Genomic DNA, 23,317 nt, shown 5'->3' with positions numbered 1-23,317 from the left:
GGATGGGTGTGGGACTGTGACTTGTGGGATCTTAGTGTCCCGACCAGGGATTTTGAACCTGTGCCCTCGACGGTGCAAGTGCAGAGGCCTAACCACTAGACTGCCAGGGAATTCCTGGTTTTGACGTGGGGTGCTCTGCAGGCTTGAGGCCTTGCCTGGTGTTCCTGGAGGTCCTTGAAGAGATGCTTTCCTGATAGTGAGACACTCAGCACTGGGCAGTTCACCTCACTCTAGACCAATGCTACTTGAAGTGTGGTCAGCTGACTGGTGCCATGAGATAAGCACGAACATTGAGAGTAAGCATTTGGAAATTTCTATAGCAGCTTGCCGTTGTGGCCACTTCCAAGTGCACCAGCAGTGGATTAGTTTGTCTGAACAGGATATAGACCCATTTGAGTTTTGTGGTGCTGAAACATTTCGGTTCACGCCTGGCTGAAGCTGAGAACTAGCCATGCGCAGTGGGACCACTGGAACCTCTTAACCTTTCCTCAATGAATAGAAGTGCAACAAAACAAAATAGCCTGGCCCTTCATGACAGTAGTATGAGAAACACCTCTCTATACCAAGCACAGAAATAATGGGAGGTAAGGATGAGGACTCCCAAGTCAAGAACTTAAATACAAAACCTTTGATCTGTTCCGGTTTCATTTCAGGTTTTTGTCAGCTTAAAACCTCCCTTCCCCTCTTCCTTTTCTTCCTTGTCATCAGCATGTGTTCCATGAATATTATTTTCCTATGTACATTACATGCAATTCTACACGTTTTCTGTACACATTACACATGATTCATATATTTGTCATTTTAAAAAATGTTATAGTATCTGTTGTGTTCATATGTCTCAGGTTCTTAATTCCTCTATTTGGGGGTCATTTTCCGATCCTAAATAGTTCATCTGTGAATATTTTTGTACAAATTAGTTATTTTTCCTCTCGGGTTCCTGAAGTCACAGCAAAGGAGAGGTACTATGTCAAATCAGTTTATTGCTCCCTAGGAGGGTGGAACTGATTTATATTGTGGGGGGAGATATACAGGTTTCCTTTGTGGCTTGAGGCTGTGGGATTTTAATACCATTTGTCAGTTTAGTAGGCATATAATTGCCTTGGGATTGTTTTAACATACTTCCTTTAGGAGGTAGTGGAGGTATGATTTGAATTTAATATTTTCTTACAGTTAAAACTACATGACCTTAAACAAATGACAGCAAGTTCTTACCAAGCTAAACCTGAATGTTGACATCTTGTAATTTTATCACATTTTACAGTTTGGCTATAAGCTTTTCTTCATTATACTTTACATCTTTCCCCATTCTGTTATCGTTGGTTTCCTGTTTCATTATATTTTGCAATGCACAACTTGTTCATTAGTGTTTACATTGTTACACTCAACTATTTCTTCTCTTCTGATACTGTGTATTTTCTTGGCCAGAAATTATTTTCTTCTTCATAAGTAGGATGAATATACTAGTCTGCTCTTTTCTAGTTTTTTAGATGCTTATGTCTTGGATCTATCTGGACCTCATTATAGTATTTGGTGTAAGATGTGGATCTAAGCTAATTGACTAAGAGTGTTCAAACCCTCAACCTCTTCCTCTCATTGACCATCCTCCCCGTCACTATGATAACTGCCCCCAAAGGACTATATAGCACTTGTCTTCATGTGGCCAGGAGTGCAGCCAAGAAATCAAGCAGGACCTTCTTGTATAAACAGACAGTAAGGAGACAAGAGATAAGAAAGTGTAGATCACTAGATGGGTTAAACTAAGGTGTTTGTTCTATATGAGTAGCTTTTAAAGTGTTTTCTGTTAGTGTGTCTTAACTTTTAGAACTACTGGCAGATTCCCGGGGCAGTGATTCCAGCTCAGAGTCTCTAGTGAGGGCCATAGGCTGTTTCAGAGGCCAGCGTATATGTGGGATGGAAGATGTCTTTGGGTATTTAGAATAGAATCCTTCCTTACGTGGGGTTGTCTGTGAGTGCCAAAGCATTTTTCTCTTTAATTATGGACTTTGTGACAGTATCAAGTGACTCCAGAAATTTAATATTGGATGTTTGGTATATTAAATTTTTATCAAATTCCTTAATAAGTAAAAAATTCTTGGCAATGAAGTTGTAAAGGCTTTATGATTATATTGGAGGTTACATAATCTTGCATTATATAGCTATTCTATATTTTTCTTAAGAAAAATGCTGTACTTGAACATTTTTCTTCTCCTGCTTGCTAATTTCTTGGTTCTCCCACTAGCTACCTAATACATTTTATGACAAATTAATATTTGTTATCCCCAGCCTGTGTGGCTATTAGACTGACCTTTTTCTTCCTTCTGCTTTTTCCCCAAGTAGAAAATAATTGTGATAATAGGAGATACATGTAGCACATAGAACTTTTAACTTGTAATAAATAATTATTAAATTATTAAATACATTATAAATGAATTATGTAAATCAATCTTTACATAATGACTTATAGCACAGTGGGTGTTTCTTCCCGTTTGAACTACACGAAGCCCTGTGAGGTGGGAATTATTGCTAGAGATATGTTTATTGAGGAAAATACTGACTCTCAGAGACTGTCTTACAAACTCTGTTGAGGTCATAGAGCTATTTAGTGGCAGTTCAGGATCTCTGGTTTCAAATCTAATATTTCCCCGATTATGTCTTCTGGTTTGAAAACTTTCTGATATCTTTGAATTATCCTGTCCTGCTAAAAGGATATAAAACTTTATGTTCCTGGAGACTTGCACTGACCAGTGAGGGAGAACGATGATGAACTATTGAATTGATGGTCTTTGTAAAGAGAACAGACTTGTGGTTGCTAAGTGTTGGGGCTGGGGGAGGGAAGGATTGGGAGTTTGGGATTAGCAGATGCAAACTATTGTATATAGGATGAATAGACATTAGGTCCAGGGCTGGCACAGGGAACTATAATCAAGATTTTGTGATAAATTGTAATGGAAAAGAATAAGACAAAATATGTATAACTGAATCACTTTGCTGTACAGCAGAAATTAACTCAACATTGTAAATCAATTATACTTCAACAAAGGTGGCGCTGGTGGTAAAGAAGCTGACTGCCAGTGCAGGAGATAAAACAGACATGGGTTCGATCCCTGGGGTTGGGAAGATTGCCTGGAGGAGGAGACATGGCAACCCACTCTAATCTTCTTGTCTGGAAAATTCCAGGGACAGAGGAGCCTGGCAGGCTACAGTCCATAGGATTGCAAAGAGTTGGACACAACTGAGCGACTAAGCACATATTTCAGTAAAATTAAAAAAAGCATTATTATATGGAATGACGGTCATGGGATCAGCTGCCAGCTTTCTTCTATTCCTGATCACCCCTTACCCCAGTTTGGAGAGTCAGGCAGGCATGTTTATTCCCCAGAGCCCCTGAGGTTCTACCTGACTGTGAGACTGCTGTCAGAGAGCACCGGAGACCCAGGCTTGAGGCAGGAGCTGTGTTAAGTGGCTGTGAGCCCTTGAGGTCACTGCAGGTGACTGTGATCGCTGGGTGACCTTTTGCCAGACTTTGTCTTCATCGTTTGTCATTGTTTGCCTCCCTTCCCCTTCTCTGTTTCTGTGTCTAGACTGCTGGACTAACGTTGTAACCTGTCTCTTCTAGAATTCTGAAGGCGGACTCTATGTCTGCATGAATACATTTTTGGCCTTTGGAAGGGAACACGTGGAAAGACACTTTCGAAAAACTGGACAGAGTGTCTACATGCATCTGAAGAGACACGTGCGAGAGGTGAGATACGCGTTTTGGGAGAACGGGGCTTGTGACGTTGTCGTAGTGGGGTTCATCACAAGGAGGTTTTACTGTGCCCATGTGACTCCTCCTTCTCTGGGATGACAGGAAATAGAGGTAGCACTGTTAGCAGGCATTCGTAGCCTTCCCAAACCTTAGCTTAACCAGTCTTATATTTTTCTTCTTGTAATGTTCTGTTCAAAGTTGTTAAAGACATGAGTTGGCCGATAGAAAAATAAGTCAAAAAGTATAGCAAAGTACAGAAAATAATTCCAGAAACACTCATGGATACAAAAATCAGAAATAAAAGAAATTTGGATATTTTTGCTTCAATTTTTTTTTTCTTAGGGAAAGAGTTTTTTTTTCCCCTACAAGTGCAAGTCTCTTTCGGTTCCCTCCCTCCACAGAAGTAAACACGGTTGTGAACTTGCTGTTTCTCGTTCCCATGAATGTCATTATATTTTATTTAAGTATGGGCATTCATGAACAATATGCAGTATGACTTTATATGTTTTAAAGACGTAGATAAATAGTATACTGTTACCTCTAATTCTGCCTAGAGTTTTTCCCTTCAGTGAAATCTCATGCATCTGGGTATACTTCATTCATTTCAGTAGTTGTTTGGTGTTCCATTTTATGAGTACCTTCTCATTTACTACTCTGTTCTCCCGTTTGAAGACATTTAGATTGCTTCCATTTTTTTGTTTGTTTGTTTCTACAGACATTGTACAAATGAGCATTTTTACACGTTTCTCCTGGGGGAACATGTGCAAGATTCTTTCAGAAATAGATCTACACGTGGCAGTGTTGGCTCATGCATGTTGTTATCTTCATTTTTACTGGACATTGCTAAATCCATCCTTAGTGGTTGTACCAATGCACATTCCAGTTTGCTCTGATTATGCGTGTCTGTTTCCCCAAACCCTCACCAGTGCTTGGTCAGAATTTTGATGTTTGCTAATGGAATGGTTGTAAAGTGGCATTTAAATATTTAGCATTTTCTCCTGTGAGGGTAGAAATGTCTTTTCATTCCTTTTGTTGGCCATTCTCCTTTTCTTCTCCATGACTTGCCTATTTATATTTTCAGCCTATTTTTCTGTGGATTTATCTTTTTCTTAAAAGTTTGATTAGTTCTTTTTACTTCCTGGATACCAAAATTTTGTCTGTTATAGACACACTTTTCTGATGTTCTGTGGCTTATCTTTTTACTTTATGAATTATTTTGTAGAACAGAAGGTTTTATTTTTTTAATTAGTTGGTTTTTTTTTTTTGCTGCATAACTCAGCATGTGGGATCTTAGTTCCCTGACCAGAGATCAAACCCTTGCCCCCCCTGCATTGGAAGCACAGAGTCTTAACCACTCCAGGAAAGTCCTATAGAACTGGTTTTGAATTTTGATGTAGTTAGGTTTATTAAACTTTTCTCTTATGAGTTGTGCTTTTTCTATCTTGCTTAAGAAATTGTTCCCCCCCCCCAAAAAAAAGAAATTGTTTCCCAACTCAAGGTCATAAAGATATTTCTTCTAATATTTTTAAAAAGAAGTGTGTGTGTGTGTGTGTGTGTGAGAGAGAGAGAGAGAGAGAGTGAGAGAGAGGGTGAAAGACACACAGAGAGACAGAGATTGTGAATGTTTTAATGTTCTAACATTTTAGATCTTTAAATCATCTATAATCTATTTTTATATTTGTGTCAAGTGTGGGAATCTGCTTTTTTCCTTATATTAATGACCAATTGTCCCACTATTACTGGAGAAGTACAGCCTTTTTCAATGACTTATAGTGCCATTTTGAAAAATATTTAAACTTGCTACTCACACTTGTGTCAGCTTGGAGATGCTCAGTTCTGTATGTCGCTCTTATTTGTGTCCCTGTGTTGATGCCTCAAGTCTTGATATCCAGGAGTATGAGCACTTTTTCCATGTTCATTTTTTCCCAGAAATTTCCTGGATTTGAATGTTTATTTTTCCATATGGATTTTGGAATCAGTTAAAAAATACTGTTGAGATTTTGATCACGGCACATTGATTTATAGATTGATCTATAGTATATATCATTGTCTAAGGGATTTGATGATGGTCAGGGAGGCCTGACGTGGTGCAATTCATGGGGTCGCAAAGAGTTGGACACGACTGAGCGACTGAACTGAACTGAAGCTCCATGAGGGCAGGGAGTCTGGTCTGTTTTGTTCACCTCTGGGTCCTCAGCATGTAACAGTACCCAGCACATAGTAGGTACTTCATAAATACTGACCGAATGACTATTCAACATGGCATACCTCTCTATTGATTCAGGTCTCTTTTATGTCCTTTAGTAATGTTTTATAATTTTCAATAAAGAAACTTTAATTTTATTAGACTGTTTAAAAAAACATTTGTTTATTTTTGGCTCTACTGGGTCTTCGTCGCTGCGAGGGCTTTTCTCTAGTTTCAGAGTGGGGGCTGCTGTCTAGTTTCTGTGTGTGTGCTTCAGCAGTTGCTGCATGTGGGCTCAGTAGTTGTAGCTCCCGGGTTCTAGAGTACAGGCTTAGTAGTTATGGCTCTTAATTGCCACCTGCCACGGACTTAATTGCCCTGAGGCCTGTGGGATTTTCCCAGATCAAGGATCTAACTGGTGTCCCCTGCATTGCAAGGCGGATTCTTTAACCATTGGACTGCCAGGGAAGCCCTTATTAGATTTTTTTTTAAGGTATCTATCCTATAATTTCTATGGGCTTCCCTGGTGCCTCATTGGTAAAGAATCTGCCTGCCAATGCAGCAGATGTGGGTTTGATCCCTGGGTCAGAAAGATCCCCTGGAGAAGGAAATGGCAACCCACTCTAGTATTCTTGCCTTGGGAAATCCCATGAACAGAGGAGCCTCGTAGGCTATAGTCCATGAGGTTGCAAAGAGTCAGACATGGCCTAGTGACTAAGCAACAACAACATAATTTTTGTAACTGTTATTACTGTTGTCTTTTACCTTTTAATGTATTTAAATTGGTTATCCATGTTGTTTGGAGATGTTATTAATTTTCAAATATTAATTTTATGTTTGGCAATACTGTTCAATCTTCATCTTAGTCCTAATGGTTTATAAATTATCTTTGATCTTCCATAATCAATGCTGATTTGAAGTTCATTTCATCTCTCACCCTAGCCTACCTAATATGTTCTCTGTTTAAGTTTTGGACAAAGGAGAGATCCCCCAGGTGGACAGTGGGGAGAAGAGGAAGAAAAAAGACCAGGAGGTCAGACAGATCGTAAACTGAATGGTTAGCTTTAAAGTATTCTAACACTGGCCTGATACTATATGATTTCCATTCACTACTCCTGTTAGGCGGGGCATAGCGATTCTGATGAAGTTTGTGTTGTATCATCTGTCTTAACATAAAGTAATGAAGTTTTAGGAGACTGAAAAAAAAAAAAAAAAAGGAAGAAGCTGAGGCCCAGAGACTTGAAATAACTTGCTCCAGGTCACAAAGCTAGTGGCAGAATTATAGAATGCAATTACTTCTGCCTCTGAAATTTTAAGTTTAATGTTTCACTCTCTGACCACAGTTCTCTCTCATTTTAGCTCTTTCACTCATTTATTCCTGTTTTAATCTGTTTAGCTTGCTTCTCAGCATCTGTGACTTTAAACATTCTCTTATCACCACTACCCTCAACTGACCCTCATCCTGGTGTCTTGCCTCCTTACGGTCCTCCAGAACCCCGCCTCCCCCACTGCACCCCTGGTCTGTCCATCGGTGTCATCCTCCGCTTCCGTGGATGTACTGCCCACGTGCACTGCCTTGCGGTTGGGGACCATGTCAGATTCCTGGCCTTTCCCCTTCTGCTGGGCCCTCTCACTGCCCAGAACACCTAGCGTGTTCCTTCTTCTGTGCCAGTGGATGCTTACTGCAAGACTTTATCCGTGCCTCCCTCTTCATTCTCCAAAAATGATCAGACCTGCGCTTTCCAGAGGAAACAGGGACCCTGGACAGAAACCTTGAGCTCCTGCCTCACCTCCTGGGAGCTCATTTGCAGTGGTTCTCCTTTTGTTTCCTCCCATCTCAGCAGAAAGCTGTGCCCTCTCAGTCCTCGTGGTCCCGTTTCCTCCTACTTCAGAACCTCCATTCACTCCACTCCCTCTTACATTTCCAGCATCTCCCTTTTCTGTCTTTTTTCTCACACCTTAAAAAGGAGCATGCCTCAGAACTCTAAGTTGAGTCCTGCTTCAGTCATCCCATCCTTCAATTGAAGCTTTAAAACTTCTACGCTCACCGTCTCGATACAGCCCGCTTTAAGTTCAACACTGCTGTTCAGTTAACCTTCCTGTGAAGCAGCTAAAACTGCCGAGGTTGTCCGTGACCTCTTAGTTGCCAGAGCTGGTAGATATGTTTTAGCCTTGAGTTTTTCAGTCTTTAAACTTGTTTTTCTTTTGGAACTTCTCCTCCTCTGCTTTCTTTGGCACCATTCTCTGCTGGGTTTTCTCCCCTGTCGGACTGCCCTTTCTCACTTTGACTAGCATTGTTTCGTTTCTTTGTTCCTACATCCTAGGAAATACTGGCACTTGCTCATCCTCATCAGGGCCATCCACAGCCTTGTTTGGCCACTATGTCTGAGCTGATGACTTCTCAATCAGTGTCCCTCCAGAGCTGAAGGTCTGACCATCTGACTTTGACCTGGCCTCCTCTACTCAAATGCCTCATAGGTACTTCAAGCTTGTTGCACTCAGACTGAATGAATTATCTGCTTTCTCACCGTGTTCTTTGTCTTGAATTCTAGAGGCTTAGACATCCTTTGATTCTGCTCTCATTCCATGGCAGGCTGGTTATCAAGTCCAGTTATTCGGGCATTCCAAACAGCCCCAAATTCCTTCCTGTCCTCTTCATCCCTGCTGTTCTTGTCCGAGTACTTGTTATGCCTTAAAAGGGCTAATGCTGTAGCTTCCTGACTTGCCTTCCTTCCTTCCAATGTGCTGTCTTCAGTGCCCTGCCCACCCCCGCCCCGCCCCCCTGAGTCTGCATGCTGCACTCAGAGTGACCTTTTCACCCGGTGTGCATCTGTGGCACACTGAAGCTTAAATCTTGAATGTCTTTCTCTTTGTTGTAGGATGAAGTCCAGACTCTTCTGTATATGATTATAAGGCATTCCATGATCTGACCCCTGTGACCTTTCCAACCTTCCCTTTTACTGCATCAGCTCCATTGCCCTAGATATAGCAAACCCCTTCTCTTTCCTGGAACACACCATGATTTCAGGCCTTATGCATGCTGTTTTCTGTTTTGGGGGATGCCCTCCTTTCATCCCTATTCCTTTTATATCTGTTGTACTCCCTGTGGTCAGCATATCCGTATATCTATCCATCATCCCCCCACTCATTCATGTTTCATCCATCCATCCAACCAACCAACCAACCAATCAACTAGCATAATTGCTCTATAGCTGCTATCCACCAGGCCCACTGCTCTTCTTAACTCACCAGCCCTGCCCACCCCTTGCATCCCCAGAAGAACCATCATTTCTTCCTTATGATGTCATCCTTACTTCTCTTAACACTGGAATCCGTTGTGCTGTTTGTTTGCTTTCGTGCTCCCCTCTGCTGCTGGTGAGCTCCTCAAGGGATGGACCGTGTCTTCACTCACTTTGCAGCCTGAATTCCAACACAGAGCCTGACAGTCACGTCTGTGGCTGAGGAATTCCAGTTTCTCAAGCCAAATCACCTAGTGGTGACTGATGCAGGCACAGAGGTAATGGTCTTTGGAAGGAAGGTTTTTTTTTTTTTTTTCTGAATGGAATCAGACCTAATCTGAGTCTGAGGTGTGACTCGCACATTTGGGGAAAGCCTCACAGTCCAGGAGGTCTCCCTGAAACTCCTCCTTTCTCCCCACACTTTCATGCAGGAGTGGAGGGGACAGTGAGATTGGAACAAGCAGAAGGATGCTGTAAACGTCTGTAGAGAGATTACAAGTGACCTCCAGGACTGTTCAGTGTGGATGGTTAAATATACCTTTGGTGAAGGTTTTATCTCGTCCTTTTTTGAGGCAGGTTGGTGGAGGGAAGGGGAGCAGAGACTCTGAGACCTTGGAGGAGATAGATTCTAAGAGCCGTAACATGAATGTAGCATTAGTATTTGGATAGACAAGTTTTTGAGCTAAAGTGAAGTGAAAAAGTCGCTCAGTCGTGTCCAACTCTTTTCGACCCCATACACTATATAGTCCATGGAATTCTCCAGGCCAGAATACTGGCGTGGGTAGCCTTTCACTTCTCCGGGGGATCTTCCCGACCCAGGAATTGAACCTGGATCTCCTGCATTGCAGGCGGATTCTTTACCAGCTGAGCTATCAGGGAAGCCTGGTAGTTGCTTTTTTTTTTTTTTCTGAATGGAATCAGACCTAATCTGAGTCTGAGGTGTGACTCTCACACTTGGGGAGAGCCTCACAGTCCAGCAGGTCTCCCTGCAGCTCCTCTCCTCCTTTCTTCCCACGCTCTTTTGAGCTAAAGAGTCCAATAATTTTACTTTCCTGTGGGACCTATAAACTTATAGTAGAAGCTATAAAAATTTATTGGGAGAATCACAAAGATGAGTCCACTTTCAATGCCAAATAATGAAATATGGGAAAGAAGAGTTAAGACTGATAGGCTGCTGCTGCCACTCAGTCGCATCCAACTCTGTGAGACCCCAGGGACTGTGGCCCGCCAGGCTCCTCTGTCTGTGGAATTCTCCAGGCAAGAATACTGGAGTGGGTTGCCATTTCCTTCTCCAGGAGATCTTCCAACCCACGGATTGAACTCGCGTCTCCTGCATTGGCAGATGGATTCTTTACCACTGAGCCACCTGGGAAGCCTCTAATAGTGATAAGAGGGTGAACTAAAGAAGCAGCAGAGCCTCGGTGCTGCCTTAACGGGTGGCTGCTTGAAAGGATGCTGGGGTTTGACCCACACAACTGCTAAGTGTTTGAAATGTGCTCTTTGAGTAACGAGAAGAACATTTTGGTCATTTGAGGCAAACATTTTAATAGCCTCTTTGAGAGTCGAACATTTTGTGCGAGTATCAAAAGGGTAATGAATGACTTCTTTTGCAAAACCACTTGAGAGCAGTTTCACCGCTGCAGGGGACTTCTGCCAGAAATAGAAAATACACGGAGCTTAGGGGTAAACGGTCACCAGTGGGAGCTCCAAAAGTGTTTCGGGAGGTTAGACTGGGGCTTCTTATGACCAGAATATCAGCAGCTCTTTATTGGTATTTATGAACTCTTTCCAACAGCAGTTGTTGTGAGCACTGAAGACCAAGCACAGGGCTTAGTGAATAGCAGGGGAACAATAGCCTCCCTCCTGGAGCCACTGTCCCCCCAGGGCTCCTCTGGCCTCGGGCATGGACTCCAGCCTTTTGGAAACACTTGCCCACTTGAAGTGTCCCCTTCACCCTGACCCCTGGCTTCACTTCCCTTCCCAGAGGTACTTTCTTGATAATTTGGTGAAAGCATAATCAGGTGGACCATTACCTTTGCCTTCCCCCTCCCTTCATGGACATGGGTCAAGTTCTTGTTTATCCTGGCATCTCTAGTCCAGATTGAATATTTCCTCTTGGCCTTTTTATGAAAACTAAGAACCTCTGAGGTGCTACCCCAACTCCCAATCATCTGTCCCAGAGGCTGCATTTTAACAATCTCTTGTTTTCTTTTCAGAGGGTAAGAGGCGCATCTGGTGGCGCTTTACCCAAAAGGAGGAATTCCAAGATGTTTTTAGGTAATGTAAATGGTTGTTAACAGTTTTCTGTGTGTGGGGGTGGGTGGGTGGGTGGGTGACTGCACATGTTTGATTTGGAGGAACTGGCTGTTTACTGCTCTACAGTTTAAAGATGAGAGGAGCCAATTTCACTCGAGATGGTCTGTCTCTACTTTGTGTTTACCTGTGGTGAAGGATGCTTCCAACATACTTGCAGGGTTAGTGTTTTGAAACCATTAGGCTGATAGTGCCTGCAGAGAAATTGTGCTTCTGCTTCTGGTCTCCTTTTTCACTGCCTTTAAAGAAGAGACAGGTTTTTTTTTTTTTTTTCTTTTCTTTTTTTTTTAATATTAGCCAAACTACAGACTTTATTTGTATTTCACTATTTTTTTCTACTAGTATTGTTTTTATTGTTGCTCTAGTATCCCACGTTGCATTTGGTTGTCATGTTTCCCTAATCCTGTCTAATCTGTGATAGTTCTGTAGACTGTTAAAATCTTTTAATAATTGTGACACTTTTGAAGAGTACTGGCCAGTTATTTTGTGGACTGTACCTCAATTTGGATTTATCATGTGACTTCATGGTAAGCCTGAGGTCATGCATTTTTGGCCAGAATTCCTCAGAAGTGATGGGGCCCTCTTCAGGGCCTGCCATCAGGGAGCACAGGAAGCTGAACAGGTGATGTTTAACCTTGCTCACTTGTTAAGGTGGTGTCTGCTGGGTTTTTCCACTGTGAGGTTAAGGTATAGTTAATAAATATTTTGAAAGTGATACTTGGAGATGATACTAATACGTTTCTCCTCAAGTTTTTGTTCACTAATTTTATCACCCATTAGTGGATCTTGCCTGCAACAATGTGGTGTTTATCTAATAGTGATTTTCTGTCTCCCTCATTCAGAAGAGCCAGTTTTGCTCATACAAGTGAGGACTGGCTTCTATCTCATGTAATCATGATCATATTTCATATTAAACTTCCTGTATGGTTTTCCCAGAAAAAAAAATGGTTTGATAATTTTTGACCAGGCAAGTTTGTATCTGGAAATGCCTAGGATTATTGTTTGGAAGGAATTTCAAAATTGTTTGCATATTGTAATTTTATTTTGGTTAAAAAAATTATATATGCATACATATGTATGTGCATCTCTATGTGTGTACATAATGCATGTATATATGTATATACTTACATATATGTGTGTATATGTATGTATATATATATGTGTGTACATACAGACTCATATACATATATACCTGAGAGTCTAGTAGTGTCTGGCAAAATGTGCTCCAAATTGTTAATAGTAACTCCTTCCTGATGGTGAAATTGAGGTGACATTAGTTTTCATCTTTTTGCTTATTTGTGTTTAAATTCTTTTTCTATAACAAAAAGACACATTGATTATTTGAAAAGTAAAGCCATTGAATGTCTTGGAGCTGAGTTTCCTTCATGGTTGGCTTCTCTGTTACTCTGCACTGGGTCCGCTCTTGCTGTCTTCTCTCCGTATTTTCAGCCCATGGTTTTCTTTATGAGGCTTATCTGCAGTTGGTCTTTCCACACTGGCCAATCTTTCCCACTGCTCCGCATGGCTTTGGACCACAACCCAGGGTAACCAACTAGCCTCGGAGAAGCTTAGAATAAGTCTGAAAGCTGAAATGATTGAATGCGTTTTGACGTTTTGGTTATAAGCCTTCGGCTCCCTTGCACTACTGGTGATAATGAACTTCTTCTGAATGAAATGACATCAGCATGGCATTCTTAAACATCCTGATCTGCTGTTGTTTTTCATTATTTTCTTTGGTTGAGTAAAGGAGTTAGCTGACCTCTTGTCCTTTAACCTTTGTGTTTTTTTACTCAAAAGACCTTGCAGTTTGATTTTTCTAATTATCATATTGGTGGTAGAGGATATTGTCAAGTAACTTTTAACAAAAGAATGCAAAGGTAAGCATTGAGGTTTTGTGCTTCTTACTATGTGAACCCTTCCATTGCTTCCTGGGAGCACTAGCCCACCCTTTCATTTCAGTGGGACTTTTTCTATGGGCTGCTCTCTGTGTTCTCTCAACATTTCATGTCTTAGAAAGCCAGAAACTCACAATCCAGCAAAAATGTTCTATTTGGATTGTACCAGTTTTTTAAAACCTTAAATTTGAATGTCATTGGCACGCTGGGACTTGCCCTAGGCCCCAGTTCTTTCTATGATTTTATACTCAGACACTTCACTAACTTATATTAGTAGGAATTATGTTTCACAAACCCTGATTTAAAGCCTCAACTGGTGCTTCATAGCTCCCAGTAGCAACCACTATACTCTTGCCACACTGATCATAGCTCTGTTTTAAAGGTGGTGTGGCCGGTAAATTAATTTCAGTGAAGGACTGTATTAGACTTGTGCTGTGCTGTGTTCCCGTCATGTCCGACTCTTTGCAACCCCATGGACTGTAGTCCTCCAAGCTCCTCCGTTCATGAGTTTCTCAGGCAAGAATACTGGAGTGGGTTACCACTTCTTCCTCCAAGGGATCTTCCTGACTTAGGGGTCAAACCCACGTCTCCTGTGTCTCCTGCATTGACAGGTGGATTCTTTACCACTGAGCCACCTGGGTAGCACTGTATTAGACTTACTTTTGGTTTATTTAACAGGAATTATAAAATATTGGTGAATTTAAATGAGGTAGATGTTAATTTCTTTTATTTCATGTAGAGGATGTTGGGAAACAGCAAATCCAGGCTGATGTGATGCCCTCATATTCATCAGATTCTAGGTTCTTCCCATATTTCTGTTTCACCCTCCATCCTGGTCTGTGATTTCTAACCTCATGGTCACTTCATGGTCCAAAATAGCTGCTAGAATTCCAGCCATCACATCCCCATTCTGGGAAGCAGGGAAGAAAAAGGGGAAGGGACAAAAGAATCTAATCTCCCAGTTTATTCATTTTCCTTTTGTCAGCGTTCTCACAGCTCCCCATGCCACACTATACTTCTCTGGTCAGGAATTGGTCACATGCCTATGCTGTGTGCTGCATAGGAGGCTGGAAAGCAAAGTCTGTTAACTGGCTTCACTGAGTAAAGTCTGTTACTAAGGAAGAAGGGGAGAGTAAGGACTTCCCTGGTGGTTCAGTGGCTAAGACTGCATGGTTCCAATGCAGGGGGCTGGGATTTGATACCTGGTTAGCGAACTAGATCTTACATCCCACACCTGAGAGTTCGCATGCTGCAGCTAAAGATCCTGCATGCCACAACTAAGACCTGGCATAGCCAAAGAAATAAATAAAGAGGAAAAAAGGAGGAGGAGAGAGTGAATACTGGGATGCAGCATGTAGCCCCTGCCACAATTTCCTTCCCTAAAAAGGGACATTGGGCATTTCTTCAAGAAAAGGAAATGAGCTCAGAACTCTCTTGCAGCCTCTTTGTTTCTTTGACTAGAAAGTACCTTTTCACTGCTATTGAAATGTAGTTATGATGACCCATCACGAAACACAGGCAGATGACTAATGCTTTCTCCTGGATAGAGGCTTTTTATCCCGTTTCACTTAATGACTTTATGACTAATTCCTTTCCAGTTGGCTCAATACTAACATTGAAACCACTGAATCATTCAGTTGTGACCTTCATATTGATTTTAAAAGGGAAACTGAGGCCATTAGCTAGTGCTGTATGCTTATCCAAGTCTCCTGAGCCCCATTCTGCCCCTACATTCAAGTTAACTCTTTCTCCTGATTACCTCGATAGTCATCTAAATGAAATCCTAGTTAAGGATCCATCCCTCAGTTTTCACTTTTACGGGTAACTCTTTTTAGAATCAATAGTGACAGTTATTGGTGATTTTTGAATCAGAGAAATTTTGTGCTTCTCCTAGGAGAGAAACTTAAAATTAGAATTTTAAAAATATCCTTTGAAATATGTAGCACATGGACAAAGCTTAAAATTGAAAAGTTTTAAGAGCCTCTGTAACAAAAAGTAAGTTTTTCTCCCTTCCCTATGTCCCAGCCACTTAGTTACCCTGAGACAAATAGTAGTTTCTGTTTGTACATCCTTATGTATGTTGATTATTCCTCCAGTAATAGTTTAGACCTATGCCATGCTTTTAGATTTTATTTGTGTAGGTGGTGGGGAGCCATTAATACTTTGGTTCCCAAACTGTGTCCTGAGGCACTCCAGGTTGCCACAACAAACTCACAGGTAAATCACAGGATATTTTAACTCCTTAAGGGAACACAATGATGGTTGAACATTGCATGATTGAGTAGCTTGGTGCAGTCTCACTATTAGAGTATCGCAAAGAAAGGCAAGGCCAAAGAATGCTCAAACTACCGCACAATTGCACTCATCTCACATGCTAGTAAAGTAATGCTCAAAATTCTTCAAGCCAGGCTTCAGCAATATGTGAACCGTGAACTTCCAGATGTTCAAGCTGGTTTTAGAAAAGGCAGAGGAACCAGAGATTAAATTGCCAACATCCACTGGATCATGGAAAAAGCAAGAGAGTTCCAGAAAAACATGTATTTCTGCTTTATTGACTATGCCAAAGCCTTTGACTGTGTGGATCACAATAAACTGTGGAAAATTCTGAAGGAGATGGGAATAGCAGACCACCTCACCTGCCTCTTGAGAAACCTGTATGCAGGTCAGGAAGCAACAGTCAGAACTGGACATGGAACAACAGACTGGTTCCAAATAGGAAAAGGAGTACGTCGAGGCTGTATATTGTCACCCTGCTTATTTAACTTGATGCAGAGTACATCATGAGAAACGCTGGGCTGGAAGCACAAACTGGAATCAAGATTGCTGGGAGAAACATCAATAACCTCAGATATGCAGAGGCCATCACCCTTATGGCAGAAAGTGAGGAAGAATTAAAGAGCCTCTTGATGAAAGTGAAAGAGGAGAGTGAAAAAGTTGGCTTAAAGCTCAACATTCAGAAAACTAAGATCATGGCATCCGGTCCCATCACTTCATGGGAAATAGATGGGGAAACAGTGGAGACAGTGGCTGACTTTATTTTTTTGCGCTCCGAAATCACTGCATATGATGACTGGAGCAATAAAATTAAAAAATACTTACTCCTTGGAAGGAAAGTTATGACCAACCTAGACAGCATATTAAAAATCAAAGACATTACTTTGCCAACAAAGGTCTGTCTAGTCAAGGCTATGGTTTTTCCAGTGGTCGTGTATGGATGTGAGAGTTGGACTGTGAAGAAAGCTGAGCGCCGAAGAATTGATGCTTTTGAACTGTGGTGTTGGAGAAGACTCTTGAGAGTCCCTTGGACTGCAAGGAAATCCAACCAGTCCATCCTAAAGGAGATCAGTCCTGGGTGTTCATTGGAAGGACTGATGTTGAAGCTGAAACTCCAGTACTTTGGCCACCTCATGCGAAGAGTTGACTCATTGGAAAAGACCCTGATGCTGGGAGGAATTGGGGGCAGGAGGAGAAGGGGACGACAGAGGATGAGATGGCTGGATGGCATCACGGACTCGATGGACATGAGTTTGAGTGAACTCTGGGAGTTGGTGATGGACAGGGAGGCCTGGCGTGCTCGATTCATGGGGTCGCAAAGAGTTGGACACGACTGAGCGACTGAACTGAACTGACTGAAACCTCGGGGGAGCTTACATTCCACCCTTTTTGCCTTTAACCTTGACATTCATGCTTGATGAGGAATAGGAATGGCACCCCACTCCAGTACTCTTGTCTGGAAAATCCCATGGACAGAGGAGCCTGGTGGGCTGCCGTCCATGGGGTTGCTAAGAGTCGGACACGACTGAGCGACTTCACTTTCACTTTTCACTTTCATGCATTGGAGAATGAAATGGCAACCCACTCCAGTGTTCTTGCCTGGAGAATCCCAGGGATGGGGGAGCCTCGTGGGCTGCTGTCTATGGGGTGCACAGAGTCAGACATGACTGAAGCAACTTAGTAGCAGGTGGAAAACAGAGCAGCTGCAGAAAGTTCCTGGAATAGACCTGCTCAGGAAACTTATCTGTGCACATAATGACCAGAAGTTTCAAGGAAACTCCATTTTGTCCATTCTTTCTGAGTAGGTCATAGAGCAGGGTCTGGGCTCAAGGAGCTGCCCCCATACCATCATGGGAGGGTTCGCAGTTGGTCACATTTCCCAGCACTGATGCAGAAGGCTGCTCACTTCTAGCACACAGATTAACAAATTAATGTTAGTTAATTTGTTACAGTCTGGCTGAGAGAACCCTGAGCCTGGCTTCAGAGCCCTGGCTTGATTTAGAGATCCTTTCCTCTGCTGTGCCGCTTCGTAGTGACTTCTTGGAATGGCTGTGGTCCCAGCTACTTCTCAGGGATCTGAGCAGATCACTGAGGTAGAGTTCAAGAAGGGGTATTATAAAATAAAATTTGTTTTTTAACTTAGAGAAGAAGCCCATCCAGGAATTACCAGTTCATTGTCCCAGTAACTGTTTGGAAGAGGTTGGGGGTCCTTTTTCTGCTGTTCCCTAGCCCTTAGTTACCCTGTAGGTTCCTTAACTAGATATTTTGGGCTGGTGACACTCTAATTAGAAAAATTTAGAAATTGTAGACATATTTAGAATCAAAGGGTCATGTATATTCAGGGGAAACTTTAACTTTGCCAGTTAGATTCAGAGTGTAGGTTACCTCTGCTGAATGTGGGCTTCCCTGGTGGCTCAGATGGTAAAGAATCCGCCTGCAATGCAGGAGACCAGAGTTTGATCACTGGGTCAGGAAGATCCCCTGGAGAAGGGACTGGCAAGCCACTCCAGTACAAAGCTCTGCTTTTTTGCATGACAGCAGTCTTGCTTTTTTAACAGACATCAGTTACCAATGTAAAAAAGCCCCAAACTGAAACAGCACTTTGGATGTGCTAGCTTTGCTTTTGTCTTTAACATGCTGGTGCTGTTAACTTCCTAAAGTCTCCTTTCCAGACGTTTGTGGAGTGTGTGGTGTGTGCTGGGCATTGTGCCGGGACTAGTGATTTGAAGGTGGATAAGACTCACTCCCTGCGCTTAGAGCTTACCGTCTAGAAGCATCTGAAGTTTATATCTTCTCCACATTTGGATCACGTAGATGATCCCCCGTGATATCCTGGTCCTCCTGAAACTGACCACAGCACTGCTTTGGAGCTGTCCGCCAAAGGGAAGGGAGGGCGCTTGTGCTTCTGTTAGTTGTTAATAGTGTGGAGAAGAGAGGACAGTGATGGTGAGGGTGATGTGGGAGTGATGGCAGCTATTCTGTGGAGCCCCTCGCCCCTACCAGATCCCAACCAGGTCCTTAAACCTTATCTTCTTTGATTCTCTCAACAGTGGTACTGGGTAGCTAATATTGTCTGTCGTCTCCTCGTGAGGAAGATGAACTTGGAAAGAACTTTCCCAGGCTTATGTAGCTAGTCACTGTCAGGGTGGGATTTTTTTTTTTTTTTTTGACTTAGTTTATCATTGTTTTTGGCCAGGTAAGATTTAAATTAGCATTATGAATTGTGTATGTTTTCTCTGGAAAAAAAAATTTAGATTATGTGTTATATGAGCTGAATCTATACACAAAACCAAAAGATTTATACTTTGGTTATTCAAAATTATTATGCACAATATGATAAAGAAGAATTTAAGAATAAAGTTCGTCCCCTTGTTCTTTTCTTTTTTTTGGCCTCACTGGCCAGGGATCGAACCTGTGCCCTCGGTAGTCAAAGTGTGGAGTCCTAACTCACTGAACTGCCATAGAATTCCCCATATTCATTGTTTTCATTTGTTCAGATTTCCTTCCAATTTTTGTCTATGAATATAACTAGTATAAAGTTGTCTTTTCAGTGAGGATGAACTTTATAATTTTAGCATTAACATGTTATAAAAATTTTCATGTTTCTACACAGTCTAAAAAATATTTAAGTAATATTCTAGTGGGTTAAACACCATTCTCATTGAACATTTAGGTTCTAATTTTTAAAAATTAGATACTGGGACATTCTTATTTTTATAACATAGGATGTCTATCTTTGTTTGAATATTTTCTTTAAATAAAAGCCCTAGTTACTTCTTAACCTCTCAGACTCTTCTTTGACATTGTTTTTTGTGAAAACCACCTGTTATGGCTACCTAACAATGTTATTTGTTTATTTTGGCATTTCCGATCCTTATTATTTAGAACCTTTTATTAAAATGTGTACACTGTGTTCCAGCTGTTTCTCACTTTCCACTTAAAACTGCTCTCCCTTGGGAAATTTAAGAGCAGATTTGTACATAAAAAGGTTCCAGGTTGAGGCTTTTGAGGCATACAACAAGGTAGTAACAGAATCTAGATCCCTTGGTTCTCAGCTGGCTGCTTCATCTAGTAAAATAACTTTCTCCTGTTTACAGAGCCCGTATTTGCGTACCTGTTTGTGTGTGTGTGAGTGGAAGATGGCTTGAGAGCTCTTAGTCACTATAGTTCCAAATGTCTAAATATCCAAACACGATCTGGGTTTCTGCCATCCATGTGAATGCAAGGCTGAAATGTCCATGTAAATATTGTGACAGGACATTTCCTTGAGCCTTTGCCTAACCTTTCCCAGAGACTAGCCAAGCAAAGAGGTGATGACTTGATAGATACCAGGCCAGACTTCCTTACTGAAAATCCTCCATGACCTGAGGGCAACAGGACTGCTTAGATTATAAGGTCCCCCCTCTGGCTCAGTATCTTAATAACTCTTAGTGGGGAGGGGGAGGGTAGGAAAGAGGGACAGAGGGAGGGAAATTGAGATTTTATTTTAAAATAGGTCACCAGTAAATGGTAAGAATTATTATGTGCCAGGTCTCTTGTTTATAATTTATTTATTCTCCATATAAACTGTGTGAGATAAGTTTTATTATCTCCATTCTACAAATGAGGAAACTAAGGCTTAGGGAATTTGTGACTTGACCAAAGAAACATTAATTTTGGAGCCAGAGTTGAAGGTGGGCTTATCTGCTCTCAAATCCATGTACTTTCTTTTGTTGTGTTGGAGAAATATTCCGTCCTATTCTTGTGAAATCAGGAGCCAAGTACCCGACAAGTCATAATGACCAACCTCTTCCTTTTAACATCTGTAAGAACTGAACATCTAGTGCAAATGAATGCTTTAGGTATAAAGCTTTATGATGTGACTCAGTCTTCTTTGTCCATCTGTTGCTAGTAGATAAGCGTGTACAACTTAGGGAGGATGGAAAGGCCTCCTGGTCCTGGCTTGGGGCAGGTGAACAGCTGGATTGTCAGCCCTGTGAGCTTCTGGCTTTCCCAGTGAGTGCTGCCTTGGTGTGCTATGTTCTTTCTTCACTTCTTGTTCTTTGTTTTTGTTTTCTCCTCAGATCTAGATACTGATGACGATTTAAATAGCGACGATTATGAATATGAAGATGAAGCCAAACTTGTTATATTCCCAGACCACTATGAAATAGCCCTACCAAATATTGAGGAGTTACCAGCCCTGGTCAGTGAGTGTGCACGGCTGCTAGCTAGATGCGCGTGACTCTCTGTGTCAGGTGTGTGTGTGCGTGTGTCAGGTGTGTGTGCTGGGCGGTGGGGAAGGCAGGGTGAGTGAGAGAGGAAGAGGAGACTGAGCAGAAACAGGAGCAGATTGCTCCTCGTCTGCAAGAGGGCCCTGCAGGGTCCCTTGCAGTAACACTGGGCCACGTGCCCTCTGCTGCTGCTGGCTGGCCTCCTCCACGTGGGCTGGCTTCTCGTCACCCGTGAATCACAGTCTTGTGCTTAGATTTTCAAACTGTGTCCCTGAGATGTGCAGGAGAGGGATTGCCTCCCCTTTAGAGGGACGCCTACAATTTTTCTCTCTTCTGCATGTTGGCTTTCCATGTATAATTTTGTTTGGGAAACATAAAAGAGTTCCACTGAGAAACAATAGCAACACGAGTTTGAAAATAACCAAGTATTTAGAAATCACAGGTGTGCAGGAGCTTTGTGGGAGTGTATTCTTTTAGGACAGCGCCTGCTTTCTAGGGTTTAGAATTGAGATTTAGTGGTGAGTGTTTGCCCCTTCCTTTCTTTTTTGTGAAGCACCTTTCATCTTCCTGGACAACTTAAAGCCGAGGGCGGGGTGGTGGTGGTGGTATGAGGAAGCCAGTTTCTGTTTTACTTTGCTTCCTGAATTCTGTGGGGCCCAGACTATTTTCCTACTCTCCCCTCATTTCCTGTATTGTCTCCACTGCCTCATCCTTTTTTGTGTTCTTTTCTCTTTCTTTTCCTCTTTTCTACTCTGTTGCATCCTGACTTCTCAGAGTCTGGCCACAGATAGCAGAGTTAGACATTCCAGCTCATTTTTTCCCTCCTCAAGGTTTGCTAAAACCAAGGCTAAATCTCTAGGTCCCCGATTCTTCCAAATGTTGTATGACTGTCTATAGCCTCCTCCCTGCTCACATGCCCCTGCCAAGTGGGCACATTTGTGCTCGGGGTTCCCATGGCATTAGGGGTGAGGTTTCCACCATTCAGCCTGTTTTGCCTCTGATCTACTTTATACCTAAACATAAAACCACAGAATTGAAAAATTTGTGTATTTAGCTGTTATAGCTCTTTCCTCTAATTATTTGATCTAGCATATCCTTTTTATTACAATAGTACCAAGTGCATGGCTTTTAGCAATGTATACAGAATTAAATTACCTCTACTTTCTGCAGTTCCCTGTATCTACTCATGGGGCATTTACCAAGGGCAAAATATATGGTGGACAAAATGGTCTTACCATTATCTGATATTATATACTAAAGCTTGTACCTGTATAAAACTAGGAGTTCTCACTGCTCTTGTTTAATATAACACTTGAGTCTTTTATCAAAAAAGAAGCAGCACATTGATGTCCTTGATTCGTGACATTGAATGAATGTCATGAGGGATGATTTTTCTCTCACTCACTTATGAAAAAAAAGTCTTCATGTGAGAAAAGTTAAGAGAGCCTTTAAGTACTTTTAATTATTCTCTATATGCAGAACATAATTCCAAGTGTGAATGCTTTTATAGAGAGGTGAAGTGTCACAGAAATCTGAGTCTAGCAATATATATTATAATTTCTAATAGAGTCTTTTAGAATTAAGAAGTGCTTTAGGAATTAAAAAGAGAGGGAGAGAATTGTTTGGAAGGTGAGGTAGGGAGATAGAAGGGGAAGCCTGGATTTATCTGATGGTAACTGGTTTTATCTATATAACAGATGCTCGTTACTATAATTTCTTTTCATGCTTTTGCTTCATTTTTGGTATTTGATAATTCTCTTTTTAAGTTTTTAAATACCCCAAATTATTGAACTTCAAGTTACCCAACCAGGGCTTCTGTCATCTCTTGCATTTCTCAGCACAAAAAAATTCAGTTTCAGATAGGTACTCTGTAGATTCTACCATAAAGCTGAACTACCTCTCAGTGATTCAGGGACCACAGAGAATGGCGTCTGGGACTCAGTAGAGATCTTAGCGCCTGAGATCTAATGCCTCATTTTATACGCAGGAGCTCAAGCAGTGGTGCGCTTGTAGTTGGTTAGCAACCAGCTCCCTGCGCTGTAGTGGTTGCCGATTTCAGTGGTGTAAATACTCCCAGCGTGGCTGATTTCAGGCTAACATGTCACCAATGCAGTGTTGGGAAGAGATGTGCAGTAGGACACCATCACCTATGGGTTCCACCGCTTACATAACGTGGATATAAGGGACTTCCAATGCATATAGATTAGATATTAAGGTAGAGTAACACAGCTAGGGAGTGAAGAGTTTTAAACATTTTTTGCCTTTAAAAAGTATATTTATTGGTGAGCCTATAGAATTTAATTTTTAATAACAGCTGTGCTTAACAATCTTCTTTGAGAATTTCTTAAAATTTAGCAATCAATTCTGTGAGCCAGTTTGAGCCAATTCCAGAACACCCGTGAACTTGAGATAATTCATAGTATAATATAGGATAATGGATCCTGACTTTC

At 41.7% G+C, this 23,317-nt stretch overlaps 1 protein-coding gene across 2 annotated transcripts in view; it reads left to right on the top strand.

Annotated features, from left to right (window-relative positions):
* Positions 1 to 23,317, top strand: part of USP13 (ubiquitin specific peptidase 13) — a 130,933-nt gene that overhangs the window by 20,814 nt on the left and 86,802 nt on the right. For both annotated transcript variants that reach the window (XM_070372944.1, XM_070372947.1), the window contains exons 2-4: positions 3,617 to 3,742; positions 11,389 to 11,449; positions 20,718 to 20,839. In XM_070372944.1, the coding sequence (XP_070229045.1) occupies positions 3,617 to 3,742; positions 11,389 to 11,449; positions 20,718 to 20,839 (309 nt within the window). The remainder of the gene's footprint in view (positions 1 to 3,616; positions 3,743 to 11,388; positions 11,450 to 20,717; positions 20,840 to 23,317) is intronic.

Source organism: Bos mutus, chromosome 1, assembly GCF_027580195.1.
Source record: "Bos mutus isolate GX-2022 chromosome 1, NWIPB_WYAK_1.1, whole genome shotgun sequence".
NCBI lineage: Eukaryota > Metazoa > Chordata > Mammalia > Artiodactyla > Bovidae > Bos > Bos mutus.
This window is presented reverse-complemented; position numbering and strand designations above follow the sequence as displayed.